The sequence below is a fragment of the Muntiacus reevesi genome, chromosome 19 (genome assembly GCF_963930625.1).
Source record: "Muntiacus reevesi chromosome 19, mMunRee1.1, whole genome shotgun sequence".
NCBI classification, from domain to species: Eukaryota; Metazoa; Chordata; class Mammalia; order Artiodactyla; family Cervidae; genus Muntiacus; species Muntiacus reevesi.
In genome coordinates this window covers 39,354,275-39,380,553 of record NC_089267.1, presented here as the reverse complement: position 1 = coordinate 39,380,553, position 26,279 = coordinate 39,354,275, and the positions used below count along the sequence as shown (strand labels likewise).

At 34.7% G+C, this 26,279-nt stretch overlaps 1 protein-coding gene across 3 annotated transcripts in view; it reads left to right on the top strand.

The window, feature by feature from the left end:
* Positions 1-26,279, top strand: part of AFG1L (AFG1 like ATPase) — a 237,506-nt gene that overhangs the window by 173,549 nt on the left and 37,678 nt on the right. For all 3 annotated transcript variants that reach the window (XM_065911302.1, XM_065911301.1, XM_065911303.1), the window contains 3 exons: positions 621-703; positions 21,535-21,605; positions 21,862-21,962. In XM_065911302.1, coding sequence (XP_065767374.1) covers positions 621-703; positions 21,535-21,605; positions 21,862-21,962 — 255 coding nt within the window. The remainder of the gene's footprint in view (positions 1-620; positions 704-21,534; positions 21,606-21,861; positions 21,963-26,279) is intronic.

Genomic DNA, 26,279 nt, shown 5'->3' with positions numbered 1-26,279 from the left:
AGAGGCTAGAAAGGAAAGAGTAATTGTGAGGAGACAACGACATCCTAAAGGAGCTTAGGATGACTTCAGGTTGAAGAAGGGGTCCACAGCAGGCTAGAACTCCGAAGACATGGGTGGCTGGAGAGGGAGCTAAGGAACAAAGGCAGTGGCTATCATTTAGAAGTGGAGTGCAGGTATATGTGTAGCATCCCTTTGGTATCATCATTCAGTTTGAAATGTGGATACTAATGTTGTGATGCAGCTTTCTTAGACTGTCTGACTCCCATTGTGATGCTTAAGATCTGTGAGTCATTCTTTCTGATAGCGTCCAGCTTCTCTCTTCAGAGTAATGGAAACTGGAATTTTAAAAAATCTAATGCAATTACTTGGGGAACTTGCTGACAGTGCAGTTTTAGCGAAGTTTCAGGAAAGCATGCTACAAATCTGAGTTTTATTAAGCTGATATTTTTTGGCTTGATATGTGTTTTATGTTGCAACATTTACGATTCTTACATGAGTTCTATTGTTTTGTCCTAAACATTATTTTATTGAGGAAAATTAAAAAAAAATGGGATAGCAGAAAGATTATAATTCTAAGCAAGCATTTGTTTAAAAAGATATTTTATGTGTTTGGATTGTAGGAATACTGTAATACGGTCCAACTAGATTCGGGGATAGATTATCGGAAAAGGGAGCTTCCTGCTGCAGGAAAACTCTACTACCTGTAAGTTTTTTTTTTTAATTTTAATGTTCTTAAGTTTAATATCTAATAATTTATCAGGAAAAGATGAGAAAAATAAGCAGGGTAATTATTAGAACGTGAAAGTCTAATTCTGAAGCCTGTGATTTTTCAAATACAAAATGTTGTAACGTTAACTTCTTTAAACTGTGTTTTTTGCCATCCACATTTGCATGATTTATAATGTGTGATTGGAGGAAACCCTAATTAGTTTTTTAGGGAGGAGTGATGACAGATGGTTAGAAAGTAATGAGTATCCTCTTATAAGAAACTCTAGTATTAAGAGAATATCTTTATTGTGCTAAAGTAATTAATTATTTGTGGACATCTTCTGGCAAATGTGTCATTTCTGTTCCCTGAAAATTGTGTTTTATTTTGTCAGACAATCTGTTTGTATTTATCACTGTTGATTGACTTCCATACATAACTATGTAAAATATATACACACAAGTACAACTGGATGTATTTTGTCTTCTAGAAGCTCATTCTCCCAAGTAGGAGCAATTTATAATAATAGATGTAGTCAGCTCGTATAGTTAATGCTGAAAACAAATATAGTTTGTTTTAAAATGTCACTTGTGAGAACCTGAAAAGGGAAAAAGTTGCTTTACCAATGCAAAGTGTGTTTAGCACATGCTGCTAATGTTGGACACATAGTGGGTTCTCAGTAAATAGATCTGTCTAAGGGCTAATTGTGATTTAACTCAAAGGCATGTTTCTGCTAATTTAAATTTTGATGACAACGTGCGTATGAGAGGTTCAGAAAAGTTCTTGTCTCTGCCACCTTGTAAGCAGAAGTACTTTACTGTTTTTGAAGCAGAAATTAGCTAGAAAAATCACATAATTAAAATTGCATACTTTACAGTGTACCAAGGGGACTATTTCAGTTTATTATTCAGATTCTGATGATTATTATAGGAGGTTCTTCATCTGCCCTTAAGTACTTTGTCTTTAAAGTACTTTATAATTTTGAAAAATTCTTAGAGCACTTTTTTTCTGCTTTAACTAGGACTTTTTCCTCTCCATTTCTTTTATCTTTGGGCTTTCCTGTCTTTTATTTTTCTGATATTCACAAGATTTCTCTGAAGCTTTGCTACCTATTTCTCGATATGCCAGATGTATGGTACTTAGAAATTAATTTATTACTATTCCTTGTATTTTTTCAACAAATCCTTGTTCCCTGTTTTCCCACAAAATATATCCTTATGTCAAAGAATTAAAACATTTTCCTAAAAGAAAATCCCTTCACTAAAGATGGTTGTCTAAGTCATGAAATTTGTTTCTTGGTCCTTGAGAGGTCTCTGTGGAATTTACAGGAGGTCAAAAGTCTGCTTTTGCTTCAGCAGAAACTCTTTTTCTCTGAGCTACCCTGTGTTGCCTCTTCCTCTTCCTGATGAGAGTAATATAATTCTAACACATCGAAATTCAGGTTTGTACTTTAAACATGTACTGGAAGAAGTCAGAATCTAACAACATTCCAGAGTCCAGAAAACGAGAATGTACAAAGGCTACCATGAAACTCTGGAATAGCTTTCTTTAAAATATATAAACTCTTTAATCCTCAAAGAAAGATTTATTTATGAATTTAACATCAAAAGAGCTTTACCACAGTCTGATAATCAAGAATAGAGAGCCTGGGGGCATACCTCAGAGGGAAGGCAGATATGTGCACCAGAGAAGAATTAGGAGTTAAAGTCATCTCAGAAGTGGGAGAATAAAGATACCCAGATGGGATGCTAGGGTTTTCATTTATATTGTTGCACAGGAGCCTTTGGGTAGAACTTCTTTCATGAGAGAATAAAAGAAAAGTTCCTGGGGTCGTGTTAACATTTCTGATTTAATTAGGTTTCATTTTATCTTGTTCCTGCAGAAAAATTTATTAATTTCCCCTCTATGACAGATTTTAATATGCCATGTTATTTATTGCCCTTTTACGACAGGAAACACCACTGCTGAGGGGTCCATAGGATGCTGCCCCTGACCATTTTGCTGTGAGTTCTATGAAGGTTATGTTTTCCTGAAGAGAAGGGATCAGATCACCTTAGACTCACCCTCACTCTCTGTCTCTTTTCCTTTTTCATTCAGGATCTAAGTAGTACAGGTTCTTTTTTTCTGACTAAATCTGTTGAAGAAAGGTCCTGTTCAAACACTGTATCTCCACCATGCTCACATGCAAACACTGTGACCCCAGCATGGAAGCCGTGGCCTCAATGGAATATTTTAAACTGAACCAAAAAGGGTAGAGGCAGGTGTTGGGATTTGATTTTGGATTTGATTTTGCCCTACTTACGAAGTAATAGCTTTGCCTGTATTGTTTCATGGATGCTGGCAGAAGACACAAGAAACCTGTGTCAGAGACAAAGGATTTTATTACTCTAGGCACAGATAGCATGTTGAGTCAGTTCCCTTCTCGCTTCCTAGTCCCATTCGGGAGGGGAAGAGGAGTTTTGCTGAGGGCCCAGATGGATGCCTGCACATGTAGTGAGTTGTGTTATAGGAGAGGGACTCTGAGTATAGGGAATGAACCACTTTATAGCCAAAAGTAAGCAAGACTACTTTTTGTCTCAAGGGAAATATTGCCTCATCCCTCAAGGCTTCTTGCTACAAACACGCCTTAAGAGATGGTTAAGGGCTTGCATTCTTGACATACTCAGCAAGCTGTGTAGATGAGTGGGAGACTCAGAGAGTACTGTCTGCCCTCACAGGAGATGTTTACCAGACTTTTAACCTGTATTTATTAAAGAAATAAATTTTCCCTTTATTTCCCTTGATTCCTATCTGCCAAAGTCATCTACCACTTCAACAAAATTGCTTCTGACTACTATTCAGTTATTTAATCCCTGAATTGTTTCAAGACCATTTCAGCTCCATGTATTTGGAAACTATGATGATACTGAAATGATGAAAATTTTATGTTACAATTCACCTACCAATGCAGAAGATGTAAGAGGCGTGAGTTCGATCCCTGGGTTGAGAAGATCCCCTGGAGGAGGGCATGGTAACCCACTCCAATATTCTTGCCTGGAGAATCCCATGGACAGAGGAGCCTAGTGGACCATGGTCCACAGGGCCACAAAGAGTCAGAAATGACTGAAGTGACTCAGCACAGCGCAGCACATGTGTTACAGCTTTTCAGGCACAGACCAAATAGTCACATATTTTTACCTGACTAATACAGTACATGTATTCATCCGTCTTTTGAACAGTTTTAAGGAGTTTGTTCTTAAATACTTTTACCAATGGAAACTTCATGTCCCAAGTGCTCTTAATTTTCCACTTAGGAAACATCTATTCCAAATAGGAAATTACTTCTAAGAATATATCTTTGAGCATCATTTAAAAAAATGTTTGCTGCTAAAAACACACAGCTTCAAGGTTAGAGCTCTGTTTTAGAAGAAAGGTCTGTGAAAAAAAAGACTGGAACTCATCCATGTTGAAACTTACTCCCTTGCAATTAAAAACTTCTTGTGTTTGCCTCTGATATTCCCTACACGTGTTCCCCTGCCCCCCAACTGGGACAACCATTGATGAAAAAAAGCATTTTCTTAGCTCGATTGTCACATCTTCTCATCCCTAAAACTTCAACGGAGATCTGTCCTCTGCCTGAAAGGTTGCCACCTTCTGGTTCAGCAGAATCTCTAGGGCATCTTGGGGCCTTCTCCCCATCCCCCATCATTACCATTATAGATGTTTCTGTCACAGACATCGAAATCTGCAGTTTCAGTCTTAGTTTTTCTCACCCGATATCAACCCAGTCATTTCCTATTTCACTTTCCACTGAAGAACCTCTGAAATATCTGCCAACAGTAGCAACTTGAAGATTGCTAAGTTAGCCGCCTCCTGTTTAGACTGTGATTTGTTTCATTTCCATGAACTAGACTTCCAAGGTCCCTGCGGTAGACTCTGTGCGTAACTTGACACTTGATCTCTGGTCACCTACAACAAAGTTTTTATAGACTGATGCTAAACCACGGGCCTGCTGTACTTTCTCTGAATTCTGTCATGTATCTTTTAGCGTCTTTAACATTCAAGTTAGTCTTACTTCTGATGCTAGTGCATGGTGTCACAGTGGGGCTGTGTTGGTCTTGAAGAGAAGATGGCACACATTTAAAGAATATGAAATTTGTTTAGCACCAAAGGTATAGAAACATATCCATATGGAGACAGTTAGGCAAAACAGAAGACAACATAGCGTATTCTCATTGAAAGTTTGTTTTTCCGGTCCATGAAGCTGATAACATAGCCCCTGATCAGGATGAGGATCCCAGCAGGTTATGTTTATCATTCTTGGTTGAGTGGTTTAGAGAGACTCTGGCTATGTGCCTGCCTGTTCACCAGGTGGTGTGTTTTGTTTAGTCGTTCAGTCATGTCCGACTCTTTGTGACACCATAAACTGTAGCCTGCCAGGCTCCTCTATCCATGGGATTCTTCAGGTAAGAATGCTAGAGTGGGTTGCCATGCCCTCCTCCAGGGGATCTTCCCAACCCAGGGATCGAACTCAGGTCTTCTGCATTGCAGGTGGATTCTTTACCATCTGAGCCACCAGGGAAGCCCATTCACCAGGTACCAGACATAAATCCTAGGACATGCCTGAGTGCTCACTGTCAATCAGTGTGAATCAAAGTTCAATTTCTCGTCCTTCATTAAGACTAGACTAGGCCTTCCTGGGGCAGAGGACAGAATTTCTGCCTCTGGCTGTTAGAGAAACTGTCTAGTTTAATGAGGTTTAGGCTGTTGATCTGGTCATTTCTTAAATCTGGGGAAGGGATAAAGACTGTTGGGGACATTTTTGATGTTTACAGATTAAATTTTATTCTTAGATTTATGACACAGAACATATAGGTTTATCTACTGAAGTCATCAACACAGTCATAAACTATGTGTCAGTCACTCAGTCATGTCCAACTCTTTGTGACCCCATGGACTGTACAGCCCACCAGGCTCTTCTGTCCATGGGATTTTCCAGGCAAGGATACTGAAGCAGGTTGCGTTTCCTTCTCCAATAAACTAAAGTATTAACAGATAAAATAATACAGTGTATGGGATGTGCTTTAAAATAATCCAAGGTGGAAGAATTGAGAGGAGGTATAGATGAAACAAGAGTGGCCATGTATTGAGTGTTACATCATGATTGTTACATCAGGTTTATTATACTTTGTTGGCTTTATGTGTATATATGTGTGAAATTTTCCACAATAAAAAGTTTTTTTTGGAAAAAGCTTCAAATTTTCTCTATTTTTTCTGATGCTAGTGAGAGTTTTATTAATCCATTCATCTTCTCAGAGAAATAGCTTTTGTTTTATTGTCTCTATTGCTTTATGTTTTATTGATTTCTTTTCAATTTGTCAATAATTTCCTTTGCTGCGCAAAAGTTTTTAAGTCTAATTAGGCCCCTTTTGTTTGTTTTTACTTCTATTTCCTTTGCTCTAGGAGATAGATCCAAAAAAATATTGCCATGATTTATGTCAGTGTGTTTGGCTTATGTTTTCTTATAGGAACTTTATGGTTTCTGGTCTTACATTTAGGTCTTTAATTCATTTTGAGTTTATTTTTATATATGATGTGAGAAACTGCTCTAATTTCATTCTACCACATACTTTGCCTATTTTTAAATTGAATCATTTGTCTTTTTATTATTGAATTTTGAATGTTCTTTATGTATTCTAGATACAAGTCACTTGTCAGATATATGATTTGCAAATATTCTCACATTCTGTTTTTTTAAAATTTTCTTGATGATGTCTTTGAAGCACAAAATTTTTTTTTATTTATTTTTATTAGTTGGAGGCTAATTACTTTACGATATTGTAGTGGTTTTTGCCATACATTGACATGAATCAGCCATGGATTTACATGTGTTTCCCTTCCTGAACCCCCCTCCCACGTCCCTCCCCTCCCCTTAAATTTTAAAATTTTAATTTAAAATTTTAAAATTTTAATTAGGATCAATGTATTTTTTCTTTTGTTGCTTATCCTTTTGATGTGTCACATTTGAGAAACTGTTGTCTAATTCAGGGTCACAATAATTTTTACCTATATTTTCTTCTAAGAGTTTTATAGTTTCAGCTCTTATATTTGTGTGTTTGGTTAATTTCAAGTTATTTTTACATGTGGTGCGAAGTAGTGGTCTATCTTCTTTCTGTTGCATGGAGATACTCAGTTACCCTAGTACTGTTTGTTGAAAAGAGTATTCTTGCCCTAGTGAATTGTATTGACCTCCTTTTTGAAAATTGACTGACTGTAAACCTAAAGGATTATTTCTGGTCCCTCATTTATATTCCATTGATCCATTTGTCTAACTTTATGTCGATACCACACTGTCTTGATTGCCATAACTTTGTTCTAAGTTTTGAAATTAGGAAATGTGAGTCTTCCAACTTTGTTTTATTGTGTTTTTGAGATTGTTTTGGCTATTCTGAGGCCTTTGAATTTCCATATGAATTTTAGGATCAGCTTGTCAAATTCTGCAGAGAAACCATCTGTAACTTTGATAGGAATTGTGTCGAATTTGTAAATCACATTGGGGATATAACGTTAAGTCTTCTGATCCATGAACATGTAATGTTTTATTCGTTTCCTAGGGCTGCCATACGAAGTACTCCTAACTGAATATCTTAGAAAGTAGAAATTTATCCTCTCGTTCTGGAGATTAGAAGTCTGAAATCAAAGTGTTGGCAGTTTGGTTCTTTCCAGGCAGTATGAAGGAGAATCTGTTCCATGCCTCCGGTAAAGTTCTTGATTTGTCAGTGCATTGCTCTAGTCTCTGCCTCTAGCTTCATATGATATTTTCCCTATGTGTGTGTGTTTCCAAATTCTTCTTCATGTAAGGACACCAGTTACCACATTAGGGACCACCCTAATCCAGTATGATTGCATCTAAACTTAATTACATTTGCAAAGAGCCTAAATAAGATCACATTCACAGATATTGGGGGCTAGTGCTTTAACATCTTTTTGAAGGACACAGTTCAACTCATAACAGCTATCTTTCCATTAATTTTGGTCTTCTTTGGAAGTGGAAGTGTTAGTTGCTCAGTTGTGTCTAACTCTCTGTGATCCCATGGACTGGGGCCCACCAGGCTCCTCTTGTCCATGGAATTTTCCAGTACTGAAAGAGTATTGGAGTGGGTAGCCATTCCCTTCTCCAGAGGATCTTCCTGACCTAGGGACTGAACCCAGGTCTCCTGCATTACAGGCATATTCTTTACCTCTGAGCTACCAGGGAAGCCCTTTGTCTTCTTTAATTCCTTTCAATAATATTTTAAGTTTTCAGTGAATCAACTTTGCAAATACTTTTATTAAATTTTTTAAAAAACATTTTATTCTTTTTGAAACTGGCATAAATGAAATTGTTTTTCTAATTTCATTTTTGTTTCTTCATTGCTATGGTTTAGGAATGTGATTGATTTTTGCATATTGCTCTTGAAGTTTGAAGCCTTGCTAAACTCATTTTATTTGTTGTAATATTTTCCAGTAGATTCCTTAGAATAAAATACAAGATTATGCCACCTGGAAATAGAGACAGTTTACTTTTCCCTTTCCAATCTGAATGCCTTTTTATTTTTCTTGCCTAAATTTCCTGTCTAGAACCTTCAGTGAAATGTTGAATAGAAGTGGTATATTCTGTCGTAAAGAATGGACACCCTTGTCTTATTCCTGAGCTTGAGGGAAAGACTTGTATTTCACCATTAATTATGCTGTTAGCTCTGCGTTTTTCACAGATGTCCTTTATTAGATTAAGGACATTCCCTTCTGTTACTAGTTTTCGAATGTTTTGTCATTAAGGGGTGTTGGATTTTGTCAAATACATTTTCTGTTTCTATTGATAAGATTGTGTGGATTTTGTCCATTATCCCGTTGATGTGGTATATTTTATTAACTGATTTTTGGATTTTAAATCAACCTTGCATTTTTTGGATAAATCTCACTTGGTCATGGTGTATGTTCTGTGCTTAGTAATGTCTGACTCTTTGCAACCCCATGAACTGTAGCCCACCAGGCTCCTCTGTCCATGGGGATTCTCCAGGCAAGAATACTAGAGTGGGTTGCCCTGCCCTTCTCCAGGAGATCTTCTCAACCCAGGGATCGAACCCAGGTCTCCCACACTGTAGGTGTATTATTTACCATCTGAGCCACCAGTGCAGACTCTGTCATGGTGTATAATCCTTTATATACATTGCTGGATTTAGTTTGCTTGTATTTTGTTGAGAATTTTTGTGTTTATATTCATGAGATATATTGGTCAGTAGTTTTCTGTTTTGGTGATGTCTTTGTCTGATTTTGCTGTCAGGGTAATACTGGCCTCATAGAATGAGTTTTGAAGAATTCCCTCCTGTTCTATTTAGATTTTATCTTTTTTCTTGAGTCAGCTTCAGTGATATGTGTCTTTTTAGGAATTTTCCCATTTATTGAAGTTACCTATTTTGTTGATACAGTTGTTAATATTATTCCCTTATAATTCTTTTTTATTTCTATAAGGTTGGTAGTAATGTCCTCTCTTTCATCCCTGATTTTAGTAATTTTAGTTTTTGCTCTTTTCTTTAGCTAAAAGGTTGTCCATTTTATTCACCTTTGCAAAGAATTAACTTTTGGTTTTATTATTTGCTCTATTATTTTTGTAATCTTTACTTCATTAATTTCCACTCTAATCTTTATTATTTCTACTTGTTCTAGATTAATTTTCTAAGAGTCTTATGGTAGAAAGTTAGACTATTAGTTTGAGATTTTTCTTCTTTTTTAATGTAGGCATTTATAGCTATAAATTTACCCATAAGCACTACTTCTGCTGCATCTCATAAGTTTGGTATATTATGTCTTCATTTTCTTTGTTTCAAAGTATTTTCTAATATTCTTTTCTTTTTTTGACCCATTGGTTACTTAGAAGTGTGCTGTTTTATTTCCACATATTTGAATTTTCCAAGTACGTCTCTGTTACCAATTTCTAATTTCACTCTACTGTGACTAGAGAATACCCTGCATAATTTCAATTCCTTTTAATTGAAAAATTGTTTTATGGCATAGGATATGATCTTTCTTTGAGAATGTTTCATGTGCATTTGAGACAAATGTATATTTCTTGGTTACCAAGTGGAGTGTTTATGTATTAGTCTGATTTGTGTATAGTGTATGCAAGTCTTATTATTTCTTGTTGATCTTCCCCTTAGTTGTTCTATCTACTATTGAAAGTTGGATATTGAAGTCTCCAAACTATTACTGTTGCATTGTCTATTTCTCCCTGCAGTTATGTCAGTTTTTGCTTCATGAATTTTGAGGGATTTGTTTCTAGGCACATGTATATTTATAATTGTTATATCATCCTGATGGATTGATAGTTTTATCATTATAAAATGTTCCTTTTAGTTTCTAATCACATTTTTGTTGTTTTAAAGTCTGTTTTGTCTGATATTAATAGTGGTTGCTTTTTTCATGATATGGCTTTTTTCATCCTTCTATTTTCAACCTATTTGTATCTTTGAATGTAAAGCATATCTTCTATAGATAGCATATAGTTGGAACTCACTTTTTTATCCAGTCCCAGCAATCTCTGCCCTTTGATTAAGTTGTATAATTCATTCACAAATTATGTTATTACTGATATGATTGGATTTACATTGACTTTTACTTTTATGTTTCATGACTTTCTTGTTTCTCTGTTCTTCCTTTACTTGTTTCTCTTACATTAAGTACATCTTTTTAGTGTAACATTTTCATCCTTTTAATGATTCTTCCATTATATTTTTGGTCATTTTTTAGTGAAGAACTTTTATCTCTGTGAAATGTATAAAATATAATGTTTCATTCAAACTGAAATGTCTCAAATTCAAAATGAAGTATTGTATGTTGCTGTGTTTTGACAATTAAAATGTCAGTAATGGTAATGAATCTTTATGGCCACCTGTAGGGGAAAGATAATTGATTCTCAAAAGTAGTTTACACAGTAGTGTCTTTGCGTAAGAACTCCTATTGATATTTTATCTATGAGTGTGACATTGCAAGCTTGCAACTGTATACTAGTAAAATATAACAGTAACAGTTTTCTGCTCTATGTACTATAGGACATAGTCAGGTAGGCCATTTATTATGTCTTTCAAAAATCACAAAATTGTCATATTTGGCATAATTTAGATGTACGTTAAAATGTATTAATTAATTTTATATTAACGTAAGGACTCCTGAATTAAAAATTAATGTCAAGGATTTGAAATTTGAATATTTGAAATATTTGAAACAGCAGCAAAAGAAGTCCATCTTCTATATATTACAGTATCAGTTTCCATTAGTCAGCTCAGCATACCTTTTATCATCTATCCATTTATTGAACTGTAATTTAACAGTAGCATATTACAGTGTTTGTTTTTCAGCAGGCTAGACAGGGCCAGAATGGAGCTGGCTCACCATTTCCAGCTAAACATATTGACAAAAATGTTCAGTTGTATGACTGTATTCCATCTAGTAAAGTGTAAATAGGCTATAGATACAATATGTACATGAGTAGATAATATATATACTTACACATATAAAAGTACAGAGGAAAGTTGCTAACTTTCCTTAGAATTCTTATCTTGTTATTTCATCTTCAAATACATCACATTTATAAGTAAACATCTTCAACATAAGTCAAGCTGATCTGGCAAAAGTCCTATGTCTTTAGTTACTTTTGCTGTGTACCTTTTTTTTTAACCTATTGAAACTCTCTGGCCTCTTTTTCTGAGGTGGATGTGACTGTCTTCTTCACTTAAACTTGAGTTAGAGATTCTTATTCTCCAGCTTCCTTTTTGTTTTTATTGTTGTTGTTTAAAATGTTCAATTATTTTAGCCTTTCTGAAATTTTAAGAAAAATAATTATTTTTGGATTTACCAAGTTGCAGTTTTACATGTTACACCATTGATTTATTTGTGGGCAATGTATTATATAGATTTAGTAGAAATTTTATATGGAGAGTGGGACTGAGAAGGAGGGTTGAAGGTCTGGAATTTGAGAGTTAAAGGCCCTAGATCCTGCTTGCTTGCATTATACATAGGTCAAGATTAATGGAACCAGTTAAGTTACTCTCCAGGTGATTGAGAAGGGTGGGAAATTTAGAGACTGAAATGGATCTCTGCACAATCAATTAAGTCTTTGAGTGATTGGGAGGAAGATAAATACTAGGACAAAATCCATCCTAACAACTGATTCTGTTATGTAAAACAAACCTACAGGATTTGAAATGCAACCAAGTCTGTTTTATATTAAGGCGAGTATAAACCAACTTAATCTTAGACCTGCCTCCAGCCCCAGATTATGTTTGGTATGAGCACAAAGAGCCGTAACAGCATGAATGCACAAGGAATCAGTCGAGTGAGAAGGCTCACTGCCAGGGAAGCTTGGCACAAGAACTCTAAGAGGAAGGGGAAATTTCTCCCTCGTTGAATCAACTTTGGCTCTCTGGAATAGAGAACATGAAGAGAGAGGGACCAAGGAAAGCCAATTCTATTCTACTTGTTGATACCTTAACAAGCTGTTGATTTTTAAAGGGGGATAAAGGGGCAAAGTGTGGGTAGCATTCTGTTCCTCTGAGTCAATCCTAATGAAGTAGGAGGTTCTTGAAGAAATTAATTTCCATTTAAATTCATGTGTGACCCTCTTCTAGAAACCTCCCCTTGTTTTGGAATTTTTGTTGAGAATTTTAAACAATTCAGCAGCAATAAGGTCTTTTTTGACATACTCTTATTTCTTGAGTGTAAGTTTTATGTTGAATACCTGATTTTAGCCATAGAAATTTTCTCAAAATTGAGATGACTGATTACTCTCCTCTCTGTTTACTAACTTATTATGGAAAAATAAATAACAATTCTCATACTTTCGAAGCAGTCAGGCTTTTAATCCTGGATTCCTATAGTTGTTGATGCCAAATTTCCTGGCAATGAAATAGTGGTCGATTCCAGGGCTTTTCTGACTTAAAGACACAGTAGTTCTACTTGACAGAAAATAGAAACCTGCCCCTCTACTGCAGTTTCTGAGCCTAACAAAAAAGTGACAGAAGCAAAAAAATGGGTGGATTTTACCCAGAGCATTTAGAACAGAGGAAAAAAAGTCTGTGCTCTGCTTGGGTCCCTCATACTCTGACCCCTGCCAAGAAAAAAGACTGGAAAAGAGTGACTCTGCTGCTTCTTCAAATTTGACTTAGGTCTCCGATCATGGCCACCTTTTGATTATCTGTGAGCAGATTTTCTGTTTTGCATCTCATCTGCTCACCCCACTGATGGGGCAGTTATCCACAATTAGAAGTCCCTTAAATTCTTTATCCCTACTCACTTGTAGAAGCTTATGTTTCTGTCTTCCCTTATGAGAGAAAAGAGAATATGATTTAGAGCATCTGAGCTTAATTCCTGTATTTTCTCCTGATCGTTTTGATGCTACTCAAGTCACTCTTCTTTAAGCTATGCCTCTGTGGTTAAAATTCAACTACACAAAGCTGAGCAGAACACATTCTTCCATCCATGTGACATGATATTCTTATAGCCCCAGAAGAAAATTCTGAATTTAGCTCCCCTTTTACACTGAAAAAAAATTATGTTTAATTTAGTGCCATCTTTATGCTGTAACTTTTCCATGCAACTGCTTTTGACTACCAGGTTTCATCCCTCCTCAGTTTTACTGGTTAGGCTGGAATACTTTCAAGTATGTTTGTAATTTGAGAGTAATTTTAATCACTATTTGTATTTTATATAGTCTATATCCTTGTGTGGTTTTTGTACATTTGTTTTCTGAATATACCTGTTGACAACCTTGTGTTGTATGTTCTAAACACTAGTTTTGTTTTGTTTTGTTTTTTTGAAGCTAGCTGACCCTTATCCTTTATTGGAGGTTCATAGACATGATTGTATTTCTGAGAATAGATTTTTAGTGTAAGATAATGCTGCTGTTTTTTTAAATAGTTTCACTGGAAAACTGAAGGGGATCCTGGAGTTGCAGAATTACTGCTGTTACTCTTGTTTTTCTCCATTATAAATGCATCTACCCCACCCCCCCTTTTGGAAGTTAGACATTCTCTGGTTGAAATTTTGATAATAAAGTTACATTCTTGAAATTTACTACTTAAAAAAATTCAAGCAATCTTAGGAGTTTTTCAGATTAGATTTAAAAATTTTCACATATGTTATAAAGACATTTTACCAAGAAAATGCTTCTGGATTAACTATTGCAGTGATTAAATCATATTTGTATTTTTATTTCATTTCTAAAAATAATTTGAGGCAACTTAGATTAAAATTCTTTATCATATGTCTACCGTAATCACTAAAATGGAATATAAGGAGAATACCAAGTGTTGGCAAGGATGTGGAACAAGTAGAACTTTTTGTGCACTGCAAGTGTGGGAATAAATTGCTTCAACTCCTTTGGAAAGCTGCAGTATCTGCAGTAGATACTGGTAGTATCTACTAAGCTGAATGCAGATTTAGCCTATGAATAGCAATTCTACTCCAGCAAACATGTATAAGAAGGTTACCAAAAGGCTCATACTAGAATGTTTACAGTAGTGCTATTCATAGTAGCCCTAAACTATAAATTATCCAAATGCTTATTGTTAGGGATTGAATTGTCTTCCTCCAAAATTCATAGTTGAAATCCTAACCCAACTGGGACTGTATTTGGGGGTAGGACCTTTAAGGAGGTAATTAATTACATGAGGTCATATGCGTGAAATCCTCATCTCATAGGACTGGTGCCTCTATAAGAAGAGGAAGAGACACCAGAGGAAAGCGATGTGAGGACATAGCAATGAGATGGCCATGTGCAAGCCAAGATGAACTTCAGAAGCAATGAAACCTGACCACAATTTGATCTTAAGACTTCCATCCTCCAGAACTGTGATAAAATACATTCTGTTGCTTCAGCCACCAGTCTATGGTATTCTTTTGTGGCAGCCCTAGCAGACTAATATACTCATCAACAGTAGAGTAATAAATTGTGGTGTTTTAATGCAATAGAATATCACCATACAGAAAAAAAAAAAACTACTACATATCAATAAGGATGAATCTCACATAATATTGAGTAAACAAAACCAGACACTTGCTATTAAAGGAAATGAATTTATATGAAGCAATATATATCCTAATACCCAAGTTGAAAATGAATCAGGACACACTGTCATTGATTTGATCAATATCAGTGCAAAATGAAAGACATTTTCCTATGCCTGGAATATTTATTAACCAGAAAAGGTCAGGACTATCAGATTTGGTAGTTAATACTATGTGTTTTAAAAAGCCTTTAAAAATAATAAATATAAAAAATTTTAAAAATGATGACTCACATATTAAATTTCTGATGTATTTAAATTTTAAAATACTTTTTTTTTTGTTTTTTTTAATATTGGGATTCATCTTTATTTATTTTTTTCCCCAATTATTTTTATTAGTTGGAGGCTAATTACTTTACAATATTGTAGTGGTTTTTGCCATACATTGACATGAATCAGCCATGGATTTACATGTAAATTTTAAAATACTTTTGTTTAGCATTTATTTTGTGTATTTCCTTCTGATGTTTTCTGCTATCATAAGTCTTTATCAGGTAAAGATCATTTTTATACTATTGAAATATATAATCTTGTCATAGTATATAGACTTATACTAGTGATAAGCCTTGGATTTATTATTATTATGGAGTTTTTTGGGTTGAAAACTGCTGAAACTTTTAGTATAATCCTATAATAGAAAAATGATTCATTGTTTATTATTATGGACACTCATTATTTGAGGACACATAAAGTATTGTGATAAATACAGAGTTACTTAGGATTTTGGAAATTTTCCAGATTGATATCTTTTGGCAATTTAGAAACACTTTTTCTGAAATTCCCCCTGACTTTCCAGTGCTATGATTAACAGCTACTCTCCTCTGGTTCTTCATGCTTTAAGGACTGTTGGTTTTCTATTGGGATTTTAGTTGCCCTGAGCAGTACTGATTTTATTGTCTTTAGTCTGAAAGCTATAAAAATGAGTAGCATGCCATTCCCCCCTTCTCCTAAGGGTGGGCCTCTTCTAGAATATACCTGCTTCTGTTCACTTTCCAGTGCCTTCAGGTTACCCATTCTTGTACCTTGTGCAGTGTTTACAGCCATCATCATCAGGAGAGTCAGGGCAGAGCTTCATCCTCCAAGCAGTATAACTCTTCTCTCTGTTCTGATAGAGCACACCTTCCACTATCTTCCTGAGAAGACTGCATGGGAAATATATATTTTTGAGGACTCATCTGTCCAAAAATGTCCTTATTTGATTTGATTAATAATTTGGGCATGAATAATTTGACAGTAATTTGACATAATAATTTGAATATTCCCTTCAAAACTTTTAAGCACTATACCATTATCTTCACATTTCCATTATTGCTGTCGTGAAGTTTGATGTGAAAGTTTCTTGATCTTTTATGTTTGACCGTTTTTCCCTTTGAAATTTTTTAGGATACTTTTTCTTTATTCCTACTTTCCTGAAACTTGATGATAATGTGCCTTAGAATGTTTTTTCCTCCCCTTCTTTGTCCTTGGTAGTCATTGGATTCTTTCAGTTTAGAAAATCTTGTTCTTCAGTTCTAGAAAGTTTAGTTTTCTTTTTTCTTTGATAATTTGATTCTTCATTCCCCCTACCACCCCAGACTTTAGAATGACTCCCAGTTAGATATTGACCCTTCTGGATTTATCTTCTAATTTTTTTATTTTCTATTTTATTTTCCATCTTTTTTCTATTTCTGCTATATTTTCTGAAAGATTACTTCAAACTTTTCCCTTAAATTTCTCTTTTTTTAGCTTTTTATTTTGTATTGGGATATAGCCAATTAACAAACAATGTTCTGATAGTTTCAGGTGATCATTTCCCTAAATGTCTTATTTAGCATTCATTATTCAGAGCTCTTCTTAGGCCCTAATTGTCCTTTTGGTTTGTAGCATTTATACAGTGCAATGTGCCTATATAAAAGGCATATTAGAATATAACTTTCCCCTTTTGGTCTCTGTGTTTTTTCTTCCCTTCCTCCAAGACCCTTTTCTCTATTTCTTTATGTGGTCTTTTTCTTTTATCCTAGAGGATTTCCTTAAATGCCTAGAAATGCTTTTGTTGTCTGTTCACCTTAAGAATGAAGCTGATTAGAAGTTTGTGTGCTTAGATGGGGTTTTATTGATTGGTGGACTTAGCTAGAGGGTAACAAGGTAGCAGGTCAGGTTTTCCATTGAAGAACCCCCAAATGTCAGTACCAGCAGGTCTTTTTCTTTCTTTTTTTTTTTTTTTTTTGGCTATTCAGTTTCCTCCAGAAAGTTGTCTCCAGTCTTTCTGTCTGCTTCTTGGGATGGAAGCTTCCTGGACTGGTAGGGTTCTGAATGCTGAAGAGGTGAGGACTGTTGGTTTCGCTGTTTACTTTGAAAAATTGCAGTTCAGCGTCTTTCAACCTTTGTTAGTGTTAAAACTGTCCCAGACAGTAAATGTACCGGTTTCAGCTGGAGTGGAGGTGTTATAGGAGTCTGACTGTCCAGGTGAAAAGAGGGAATCTAAGGAACTGCCTTTGTGTTGTTTTCAGATAATGCTCTTGTTTCCAGCCTGACCCTCGCCTGTATCTTTGAGTTCATCTAGTACTGCCAAACCTTTGGTGGTGGTGGTAGTGGCCGGGGGTTGGGGTGGGGGAGGCTGTTGTGAGAAATGGATTGCTTCATCTCGGCTCACCTTCTACCTTCTGATTTCCTAGTCTACTAAGGTCCTGCTCATTGAAAGCAATGCCAGTCTTTCCTTCTTCCAGTCCTCCCTTATCTTTCCTCGTGATATTCTTAGAATCACTTTCCCTCATCCCTTGTTTTTGGGGGAGTAAATCACCCTCTTCTCTCCTAAGGGAAGGGAGGGAAAAGGCTCTTATCACAAATACGAGACACAAAAGCCAACGATTCCTGATCTTCTTTCCCCTCCTTCTAAAGACACTATGATGTGGGGAATAGAGGGGATGGTAGAGGTGCATGATATTTGCAGTAGGGCTGGTTATTCTCATGATTTAACACAGGGGCAAGAGCCTGAATCCAGTTATTAGTGGCTTATTGGTGGTTCTTTCTAGCAATTTGGGGGTACTTAGCACTTCTACCCATCAATTTTGAGCCTTAATTACAATTCCAGGACAAGAGGGTAAAATTGCATATAATGACCTATTATATAAGTGGATCCAAATGTACTTCAAATTCCCCATTGTTGGACATTTAGGTTCTTTGCACTTTAAAAAGAATTTATGTATTATTTTTGGTTGGGCTAGGTCTCCCTTACTGTGTGTGGGCTTTCTTTAGTTGTGATGAGTGGAGGCTACTCTTTGTGGTGTCAGGCTTCTCACTTTGATGGCTTCTCTTGTTGTGGAGCAAAGGCTCTGGGCTCAGGGGCTTTGGTAGTTGCAGCACATGGGTTCAGTAGTTTTGGCTCCTGGGCTCTAGAGCGCGGGCTCAGTAGCTGTGATACATGGGCTTAGCTGCTCCCCGACATGTGGAATCTTTCTGGACCAAGGATCCAGCTCGTGTCCCCTGTGTTGGTAGGTGGACTGTTATCCACTGTACCACCAGGGAAGCCCTCTTTTACGCTTTTTGTGATACTAGCAGTGTCACAGCGAACATCCTCACAGTCATTAACCGTTATTATTTACACATGAGATTCCTATGGGTGGAATAGTGGGGTGATACGATATGCATGTTTTTTTTTTTTTGATATGCATGTTTTTAATGCTTTTATTACATATTATCTGGTTGCCTTGAACTCTTGTACCAATTTTACATTCTATGGTATATGAGAACGTTCTTTTTCCCCTTAACTATGCTTGCTCCAGCTATTTTATCTTTTTCCTTCTCTCTGCCAGTTTGGATAAAAGAATGGTCTCTCATGATTTTACATTGCATTTTTATCACTAGTAAGAATGAACCACTTTACATATGTGTTTTGCCCACTGAGCCATTTTTTTTTTAAATGCCATTTGCCTGTTCAGGTCCTTTGACAGTTTTTCTATTGGAGTATTCAATTTTTTATATGTTAGAGCTTTTAATATACTGAGAATATTAAATGTATGGCGTAAATGTTGCCACTGTGTTTCCCAGCTTGGTGTGCCTATGTATTTTATTTATAATACTTTCCATTATACAAAAAATTTTAAATTTTATGTATTCAGATCTTAGATAAAATGACCTATTTCTCGGAGTTTCATTTTTCTTTTTAATAAAAATGTGATAATAATACATACTACATGGCAAGTGGGGATGGTATAGGTAAACTCATTGCTGCATTATAGCTGTTCAACAAATGATAGCTTTTTTTATTCCATGTGTGACACATTGAAAATGTTCAGAATCATCCAAATTTTTTACTAGAATTAAAAAACATACTCAGGATGTTTAAACCAGATATATATAAACATGAATGTTAAGTAAAACTATCTTTTAGGCTGGTAGAGACAGGTAAACTTTAATTTCTCTTGTTACTTGTCTAATTTTTATTCTTAAAAAAATTGATGAGCTCTGACTGATGCATCCTCTTAAGTAAGAAAATCTGAAGTCTGAATGGAAGGTGAGAAGACTAGTGTTTTCTTGTAAGTTATTGTTAAGGAATTATGTATACATTTCTGATAATGACTTCTTTCATTGCATGTTTACTTATTATCAATATAGATACAGCTGATAAAACCAAAACCACACACTAGCTCATAATGCTGTTAAACAATATGAAGATAAGGTTTCTATCATCCAGAAAGTCAGAACTTATTTCTGGACCATCATCCAGAAAATCCAGAACTTATTCCCCGAGGTCAAGTGCAAGTTGGCCTTAGGTGGATGGATAGCAGTCTGTTCAATTGTGAGCTTACATAAACTGCTTTTATAAATGTTATTTTTAGACTAATTTATAACAATAAAAAATTTTATTTTAGGTGTTGTAACTTCTGAGCAATCTTTTATGATAATATAATGGATTTCTTATACAATGCTGTTATAATAAAAATAATTTTGTCATTTCACATATAATTTTACTATAAATAAAATCACTTACAGTAATTTCATAGATGTGACCTAACTAAAGTCTAGTGAGCCATATTTTAATATTATAGTATATTTGAGCATAGAATAAAAAAATCACCGCTGAGGAAGTTTATAAGAAATTGTTTACCAAGTATGCTTTTAGGAACATAACTATCTTCCATTTTGGTTATTTTTCCAAATTCATTTTTCCCTCTTTATTGGGTAACATGCCTAACATAAGGACAGGGTAACTTTCTGAAAGCCAGCAGATGTCCTGGGTTGTCGACATTGTTCTCTTTATATATCCTGTAAAATGTCTCCCTTCTCCATCAGTTGTGTGTGTATATGCCACTATTGCAAGGTGGAGATGATTACAAATGAATCCCTGTGAATGATGTTGGCAGAGCCATCTAAACATATATGTGCTTGATGTGGGCACTGACATTTATGTTGGTTTGTAGGATTTCTTTGTACCTTCAAAGTTATTCTCTCTATAATCATTCTTTCTGTAGTGTCATTGTATTCCTTAATACAGCTCTATTCAATTATCATACAAGGCTTTATGTAAGTCAAATAGCATTCCCCTGCAAAGCTAACCATTGCAAATGATATTTTAAAGATCCTTGAGGTGGAGTGGTTACTACTTGAAATGTGACAGTTCTAAACTCTTCATAGTGACTGTGCGCTTTGTTGCATTTTAAAGACATTTACTGTAGAATATTTGAAGAATTAGGTGCTTGTGTGTTAAATGCCTGCCACCTGACAGTTATCTCAAGGAAGAAATAATTTTGGTTTAGTTTAAGCTTAATGTAAAGAAAAAATAATTTATGAGTTTTCAATAAGACTTTATTAAGACAGATTCCAGAACTGAGTTTAATTGCTTCCACACCTAGATAAGAGTGATTTGTGTGTCAAAATTAAGCATATTGGCAGGTCATCCTGTGTAAGTTTGTACATAGAGTTGAAGTAAACTTATATTTTCACTTGAAGTTTTTTTAACAGCATTTATTTCTTCTGCCAGTTATTTTAGTTTATTGACTGTTAATTTATCAACCCTTCTTTTAAAAAAAAGTGAGAGGAAAAAAGGCCATAGTATTATCACATTTGTATATGTGGGTTTCCTAAACCATATGGTGATTTCTAATTAGAATACAAAGGATTCTTTGAGGAGACTAACTTCATAGTATCTGCAATGGTGGGCATCACAGAAGAAGAGAGTTTTCTTGGCTTTCCAACAAGGACATTTTTGAGAGAAACTGTGTGGTCTGTAATTGTCCTTGTATTCGAAGTCTGATAAAGTTATTGATGTGCAGATCAAGTTGGTATTTTGAAGCAGGTAATTTAATTCTGGATGTTTGATCCTCTCAGTCAGTGGTTTGACTTGATTTTTTTAAAAGGCAGCTTCAATATTTAATTTCACATGTACCCTCTCAGTAGAGATTTCAAAGGATACTTTGCTGGATCCTTGACTGCCTTGTCTATTTGTTCTTGTTTTGCATGCAAGAGAGAGCCAGAAGTCTTTCTTCTCATTGTGTACACATAGTATTAATGGATTTACTCTGCCTGTATCGTCTCATTACTGGAAACAGCCAGAAGCACAGAAGTCTTTCAGTGTATGCAAATAAGGCAGAATCATCTACCTGAGAGTTAATATTCTCTGCTTTTAAGTGTATTCTAAATCTAATGTTTGTATTTAGAGCATAACATCCTGTTCTTTTTTTTATAGGCAAAAAGCTAAGCAGGCTCAGGCAGCTGTTTGATGTTGGCTTCAAGTGTTATTAATTTCATATTCTATTATTCTTTTCACTGTAGCACAAGTGAAGCTGATGTGGAGGCTGTCATGGATAAGTTGTTTGATGAGCTGGCTCAGAAACAAAATGATTGTACGTAAGTTAATTTCTCTTGAAAGAGAATACATTTAGAACACAATGCCCAATCTCCACTGACCAATTAATAAGTTCCATTGCTGTATATGGGTTGATGCCACGCTCAAGTGGCAGTCATTGTATCAGCATTTTGTCTAATTTATGTGTTGAATCATGTGCTATTATTCATCAAGCTATGCATTTCCTATCTGTAAGAGATGAATTTTATAGTAATTATCCAGACAAGATTGAGTCTTTGTTCATGTTCCCATAGTAACTAGACCAAGGATTCTAAAAGTGCAAGGCAGAGAGCTGCGGCTGAATAAAGCCTGTGGAACCGTTGCCGACTGCACATTTGAAGAGCTGTGTGAGAGAGTGAGTATCCAGACACGTTCAGACTCAGTGGCCTTTTCACATGTTAAAATACTTCATATTTTCCTCTGTGCCTGTTTCAAATTTTAAAATACAGTTTACCAAGTCAGAACTGGTTTATTAGTCTCATTAAGAGAAATACTCATTTGTTTATGCCTATGTGCTTTTTATAGATATTGGCACAAAATTTACACTTAGAAGGGCTCTAACACAAAATTAGAAATACAGAGAGTGCTGTCAACTATTGCTGGAAGCAAAACTAAGATGGGCTTTAGGCATATTGTGTAAAAGTCAAATGTAAGAAAAATTTTTTTAAAAAAAGAGATGAGGTTAGTATGTGGGGACAGGAAGATGATGTAATACTACCATGATCCAGGAAGTATGATGTAAAAGAGTTTCCATTCCTTGTTCTCATGGATCCTCTCTTATTGTTACAATATCTGACCTATTTGGGTCAGGTTAAGGAAAGTGAATTTTTATAGCTGTGACATCTGTACTATGTAACAGTATGTCCAACAGAGAAAAAATTATATACATACATTGTCATATAAATGAGAGAGACATTGATTACAGATTAATTATAGATATGAATTCTTTCTTTTAAAAGCTCTGGGAATTCTCAGTACTCAATGAGTATTTAGTTGACCAGAAATCTTAAGAAAAACAAAGTCAATTAAATATAACTTTAAGCATAATACCTTGTTGTCATGTATAATTTATCATTCCAACTGGTCTCTCTGATTTATCTTGACTTTTAGGTAGCTAAAGAGGAATTATTTTTTAGGGAGAAGAGAAAATATTTTTTATACTTGCTAGCCATTTTATGACTACTTTTCTTAAAAACTAGTAACTTCATTATTTCTAAATTTGTAATTTTCAACCCAGAGAGATGAATCCAATCTATAGATATTATCATAGTAATAAAACACTTCAAGACCCATAATGACTAGGATGAATTAGAATCCTTGGACAGGTTGATAATGTCATTGTCTGGTTATGAAAGTCATTCTGGGTGATATGGATCCTTCATACTTCTATTGGATTAATCTCATCAAGATCCTAATAACCTAGTATCTTTAGGCATAATTTTATTATGGCTTCCATTTAAGTTTTGCTTACTTTGCTCGAGAAATAAACTTGAGAAAAATCATATATATCTGAGAAGCTTATCCTACTTCCATAGAAGGGGACCTAGTGAGGAAAGGGAAGGACAGATCAATTGTGTCTTGGGGTAGTAGGGCAAAGGTAGGTCCTTTAGAGCAACTACTGAGTTTTTATCTCTTTTTTTTCTATGTGCTCATTATTTCAGAATACTTAGTACCAGGAAAAAGTCACTAATCAGAGACTAAAATCTTCATAATCAGAGACTAAAATCTTCATAGTCTGCTGTATGGGAGTTGTGAGGAAGAAGAGTGATTGGAACATTACCTTGAAAAATTAAGATACATAAAAATAATTATTTTTATCTTATTTGACAAAAATATGGATTATAATAGCAACTAAGAACTAAATTCCTAAAATAAACAATGAACAAATTGCTATTTATTTTTTGGCATACCTTTCTTGACAAAATTTTAGGATGATAAAGTAGTATATCTATGTTTCATAATTTGGTTGTTTGAGTACGTGGAAAGCCCTGTTTTAATTCATGAATATTTCAGTTACTTTCTTTTAAAGTTCTTATGGTGTCATTGTCCTTGTTGAGTTTTTTCTTCTTCAAGTTGGCTAGATCTTCATTTGTCAGTGACTTAGCTTGAATACATTTGCTTTATATCTGTATTGTAATTGTGGGATACTTACTACATCAGACTGGATGACTGACATTGAATATTGACATGATAGATTGGATTAAGCTAGTATTAAGCTGTGATGCAAGTTTAGGAAGGATTATATATCTTTTAATTGAAGTATAACTGACCTACTAACATATTAGTTTCCGGTGTACAACATAGTGATTTCAATATTTTTATACATTGCAAAATGACCTCCACAGTAAGTCTAGTTAACACCTATTACCTTATATAGTTAAAAAAATTTTTTTTCTTGTGATGAGAATTTTTAAGATCTACTAGCAACTTTCAAATATGCAATATAATATTAATTATAATTCTCATGCTATACATTATATCCCTATGACTTATTTATTTTATAACTGAAAGTTTGTACCTTTTGACCTCTTTCACCCATTTCTCCCAATTCCCAAGCCCCATCCCTCACACCACCAATCTGCTGTCTGTAGGTATCAGCTTGTTTTCTTGTTTTGTTTTTGTATTTTTTTGGTTTGTTTTTGTTTTTGTGTTTTTAGATTCCACATATAAGTGAGATCATGCAGTATTTGTCTTTCTCTCTCTGACTTACTTCACTTAGCATAATGCCCTCAAGGTCAATCCATGTTGTTGCAAATGGCAAGATTCCATTCTTTTTTATGGCCGAATAATATTTCAGTGTGTAGGTATACCACATTTCTTTCATTCATTGACTGGCACTTAGATTGTTTCCATGTCTAGGCTATTGTAAATAATGCTGCAGTGATTATGTGATGCATATTATAATTTCAAGTTTCAAGTCTTTATTTTCTTCAGATAAATACTGAAAAGTAGAATTGCTGAATCATGTGGTAGTTCTATTTTTAATTTTTCGAGGAACCTCCATAACGTTTTCAGTAGTGTTTGCGCCAATTTACATTCCCACCAATAGTGTTCAAGGCTCCTTTTTCTCTACACCCTCACCAACACTTACATCTTGTCTTTTTTATGCTAGCTGTTCCAACTGACATAAGGTGATATCTCACTGTGGATTTGAATTGTATTTCCCTGAGGATTAGTGACGTTACACATCTCATGTATCTGATGGCCATCTATATTTTCTTTGGAAAAATATCTGTTTAGATCATCTGCCCGTTTTAAAATTGGATTTTATTTATTTATTTATTTTTTGCTATTGGATGAGTTCTTCATATATTTTGGATATTAACCCCTTATCAGATGTATGATTTGCAAATTTTCTTCCATTCAATAGGTTGCTTTTTCACTTTGCTGATGGTTTCCCTTACTGTGCAGAAGTTTTTTTAGTCTGACGTATTCCCACTTTATTTTTGATTTTGTTGCTTTTGGTTTTGGTGCTAGATTTAAAAAACATCACCAAGGCCTAGGTTAAGGAGCTTACTGCCCATGTTTTTTTCTAAGAGTTTTATGGTTTCAGGTGTTATCTTCAATTTTTCAATCCATTTTGAGTTAATTTTTGTGTATGGGGTAAGATAATGATCAAGTTTCATTCTTTTGCATGTGGCTGTCCCCTTTTCACACCATTTAATGAAGAGACTGTCCTTTCCCTATTTTATGTTCTTGGCTCCTTTGTCATTAATTAATTGACCATATACATGGATTTATTTCTGGTTCTCTGTTCTGTTCCATTAATCTATGTACCTGGTTTCATACAAATATTATACTGTTTTGGTTACTATAGCATTGTAATATAGTTTGAAATTGAGGAGCATGATGCCTATAGCCTACAGAAATTCTCAAGATTTCTTTGGGTATTCAGGCTCTTCTTTGGATAAATTTTTTGATTGTTTGTTCTATTTTTATGAAAAATACCATTGGAGTTTTGATAGGGATTGCATTGGATCTATAGACTGCTTTGGGTAGTGTGGACATTTTAACAATATTAATTCTTCTGATCCATAAGCATGGACTATCCTTTCATTTATTTGTATCTTCTTTAATTTCTTTCATTAATCTCTTGTAGTTTTCAGCAAATAGGTCTTTCCTCTTCTTAGTTAAATTTATTCTCAAGTATTTTATTCTTTTTGATGCAATTGTAAATAAGATTGTTTTCTTAATTTCTGTTTCTGATAGTTTATTATTAATATATAGAAACATAATAAATTTTTGTATATGATTTTGTATCCCATGACTTTGCTGAATTCTTTTTATTAGTTCTAACAGTTTTTTGGTGGAGTCTTTAGAGTGTTCTATATATGGCATGTCATCTGCAAACAGTGACAGTTTTATTTCTTCCCTTTCAATTTGGATGCCTTTTACTTTTTTTTGCTTAATTGCTCTGGCTAGAACTTGCAGTACTATGTTGAATGAAAGTTCTGGGAGTGGGCATCTTTATCTTGTTCTTTATCTGAGAGGAAAAACTTTTAACTTTTTGCCATCGAGTCTAATGTTAGCTACGGGCTTATTATATTTGACCTTTACTATAATAAGTTACATTACCTCTGTATCCACTTTGTTGAAAATTTTTATCATAAATGACTCTTGAATTTTGTTCAGATGCTTTTTACTGAGTCTCTTGAGATCATTAAATAATTTA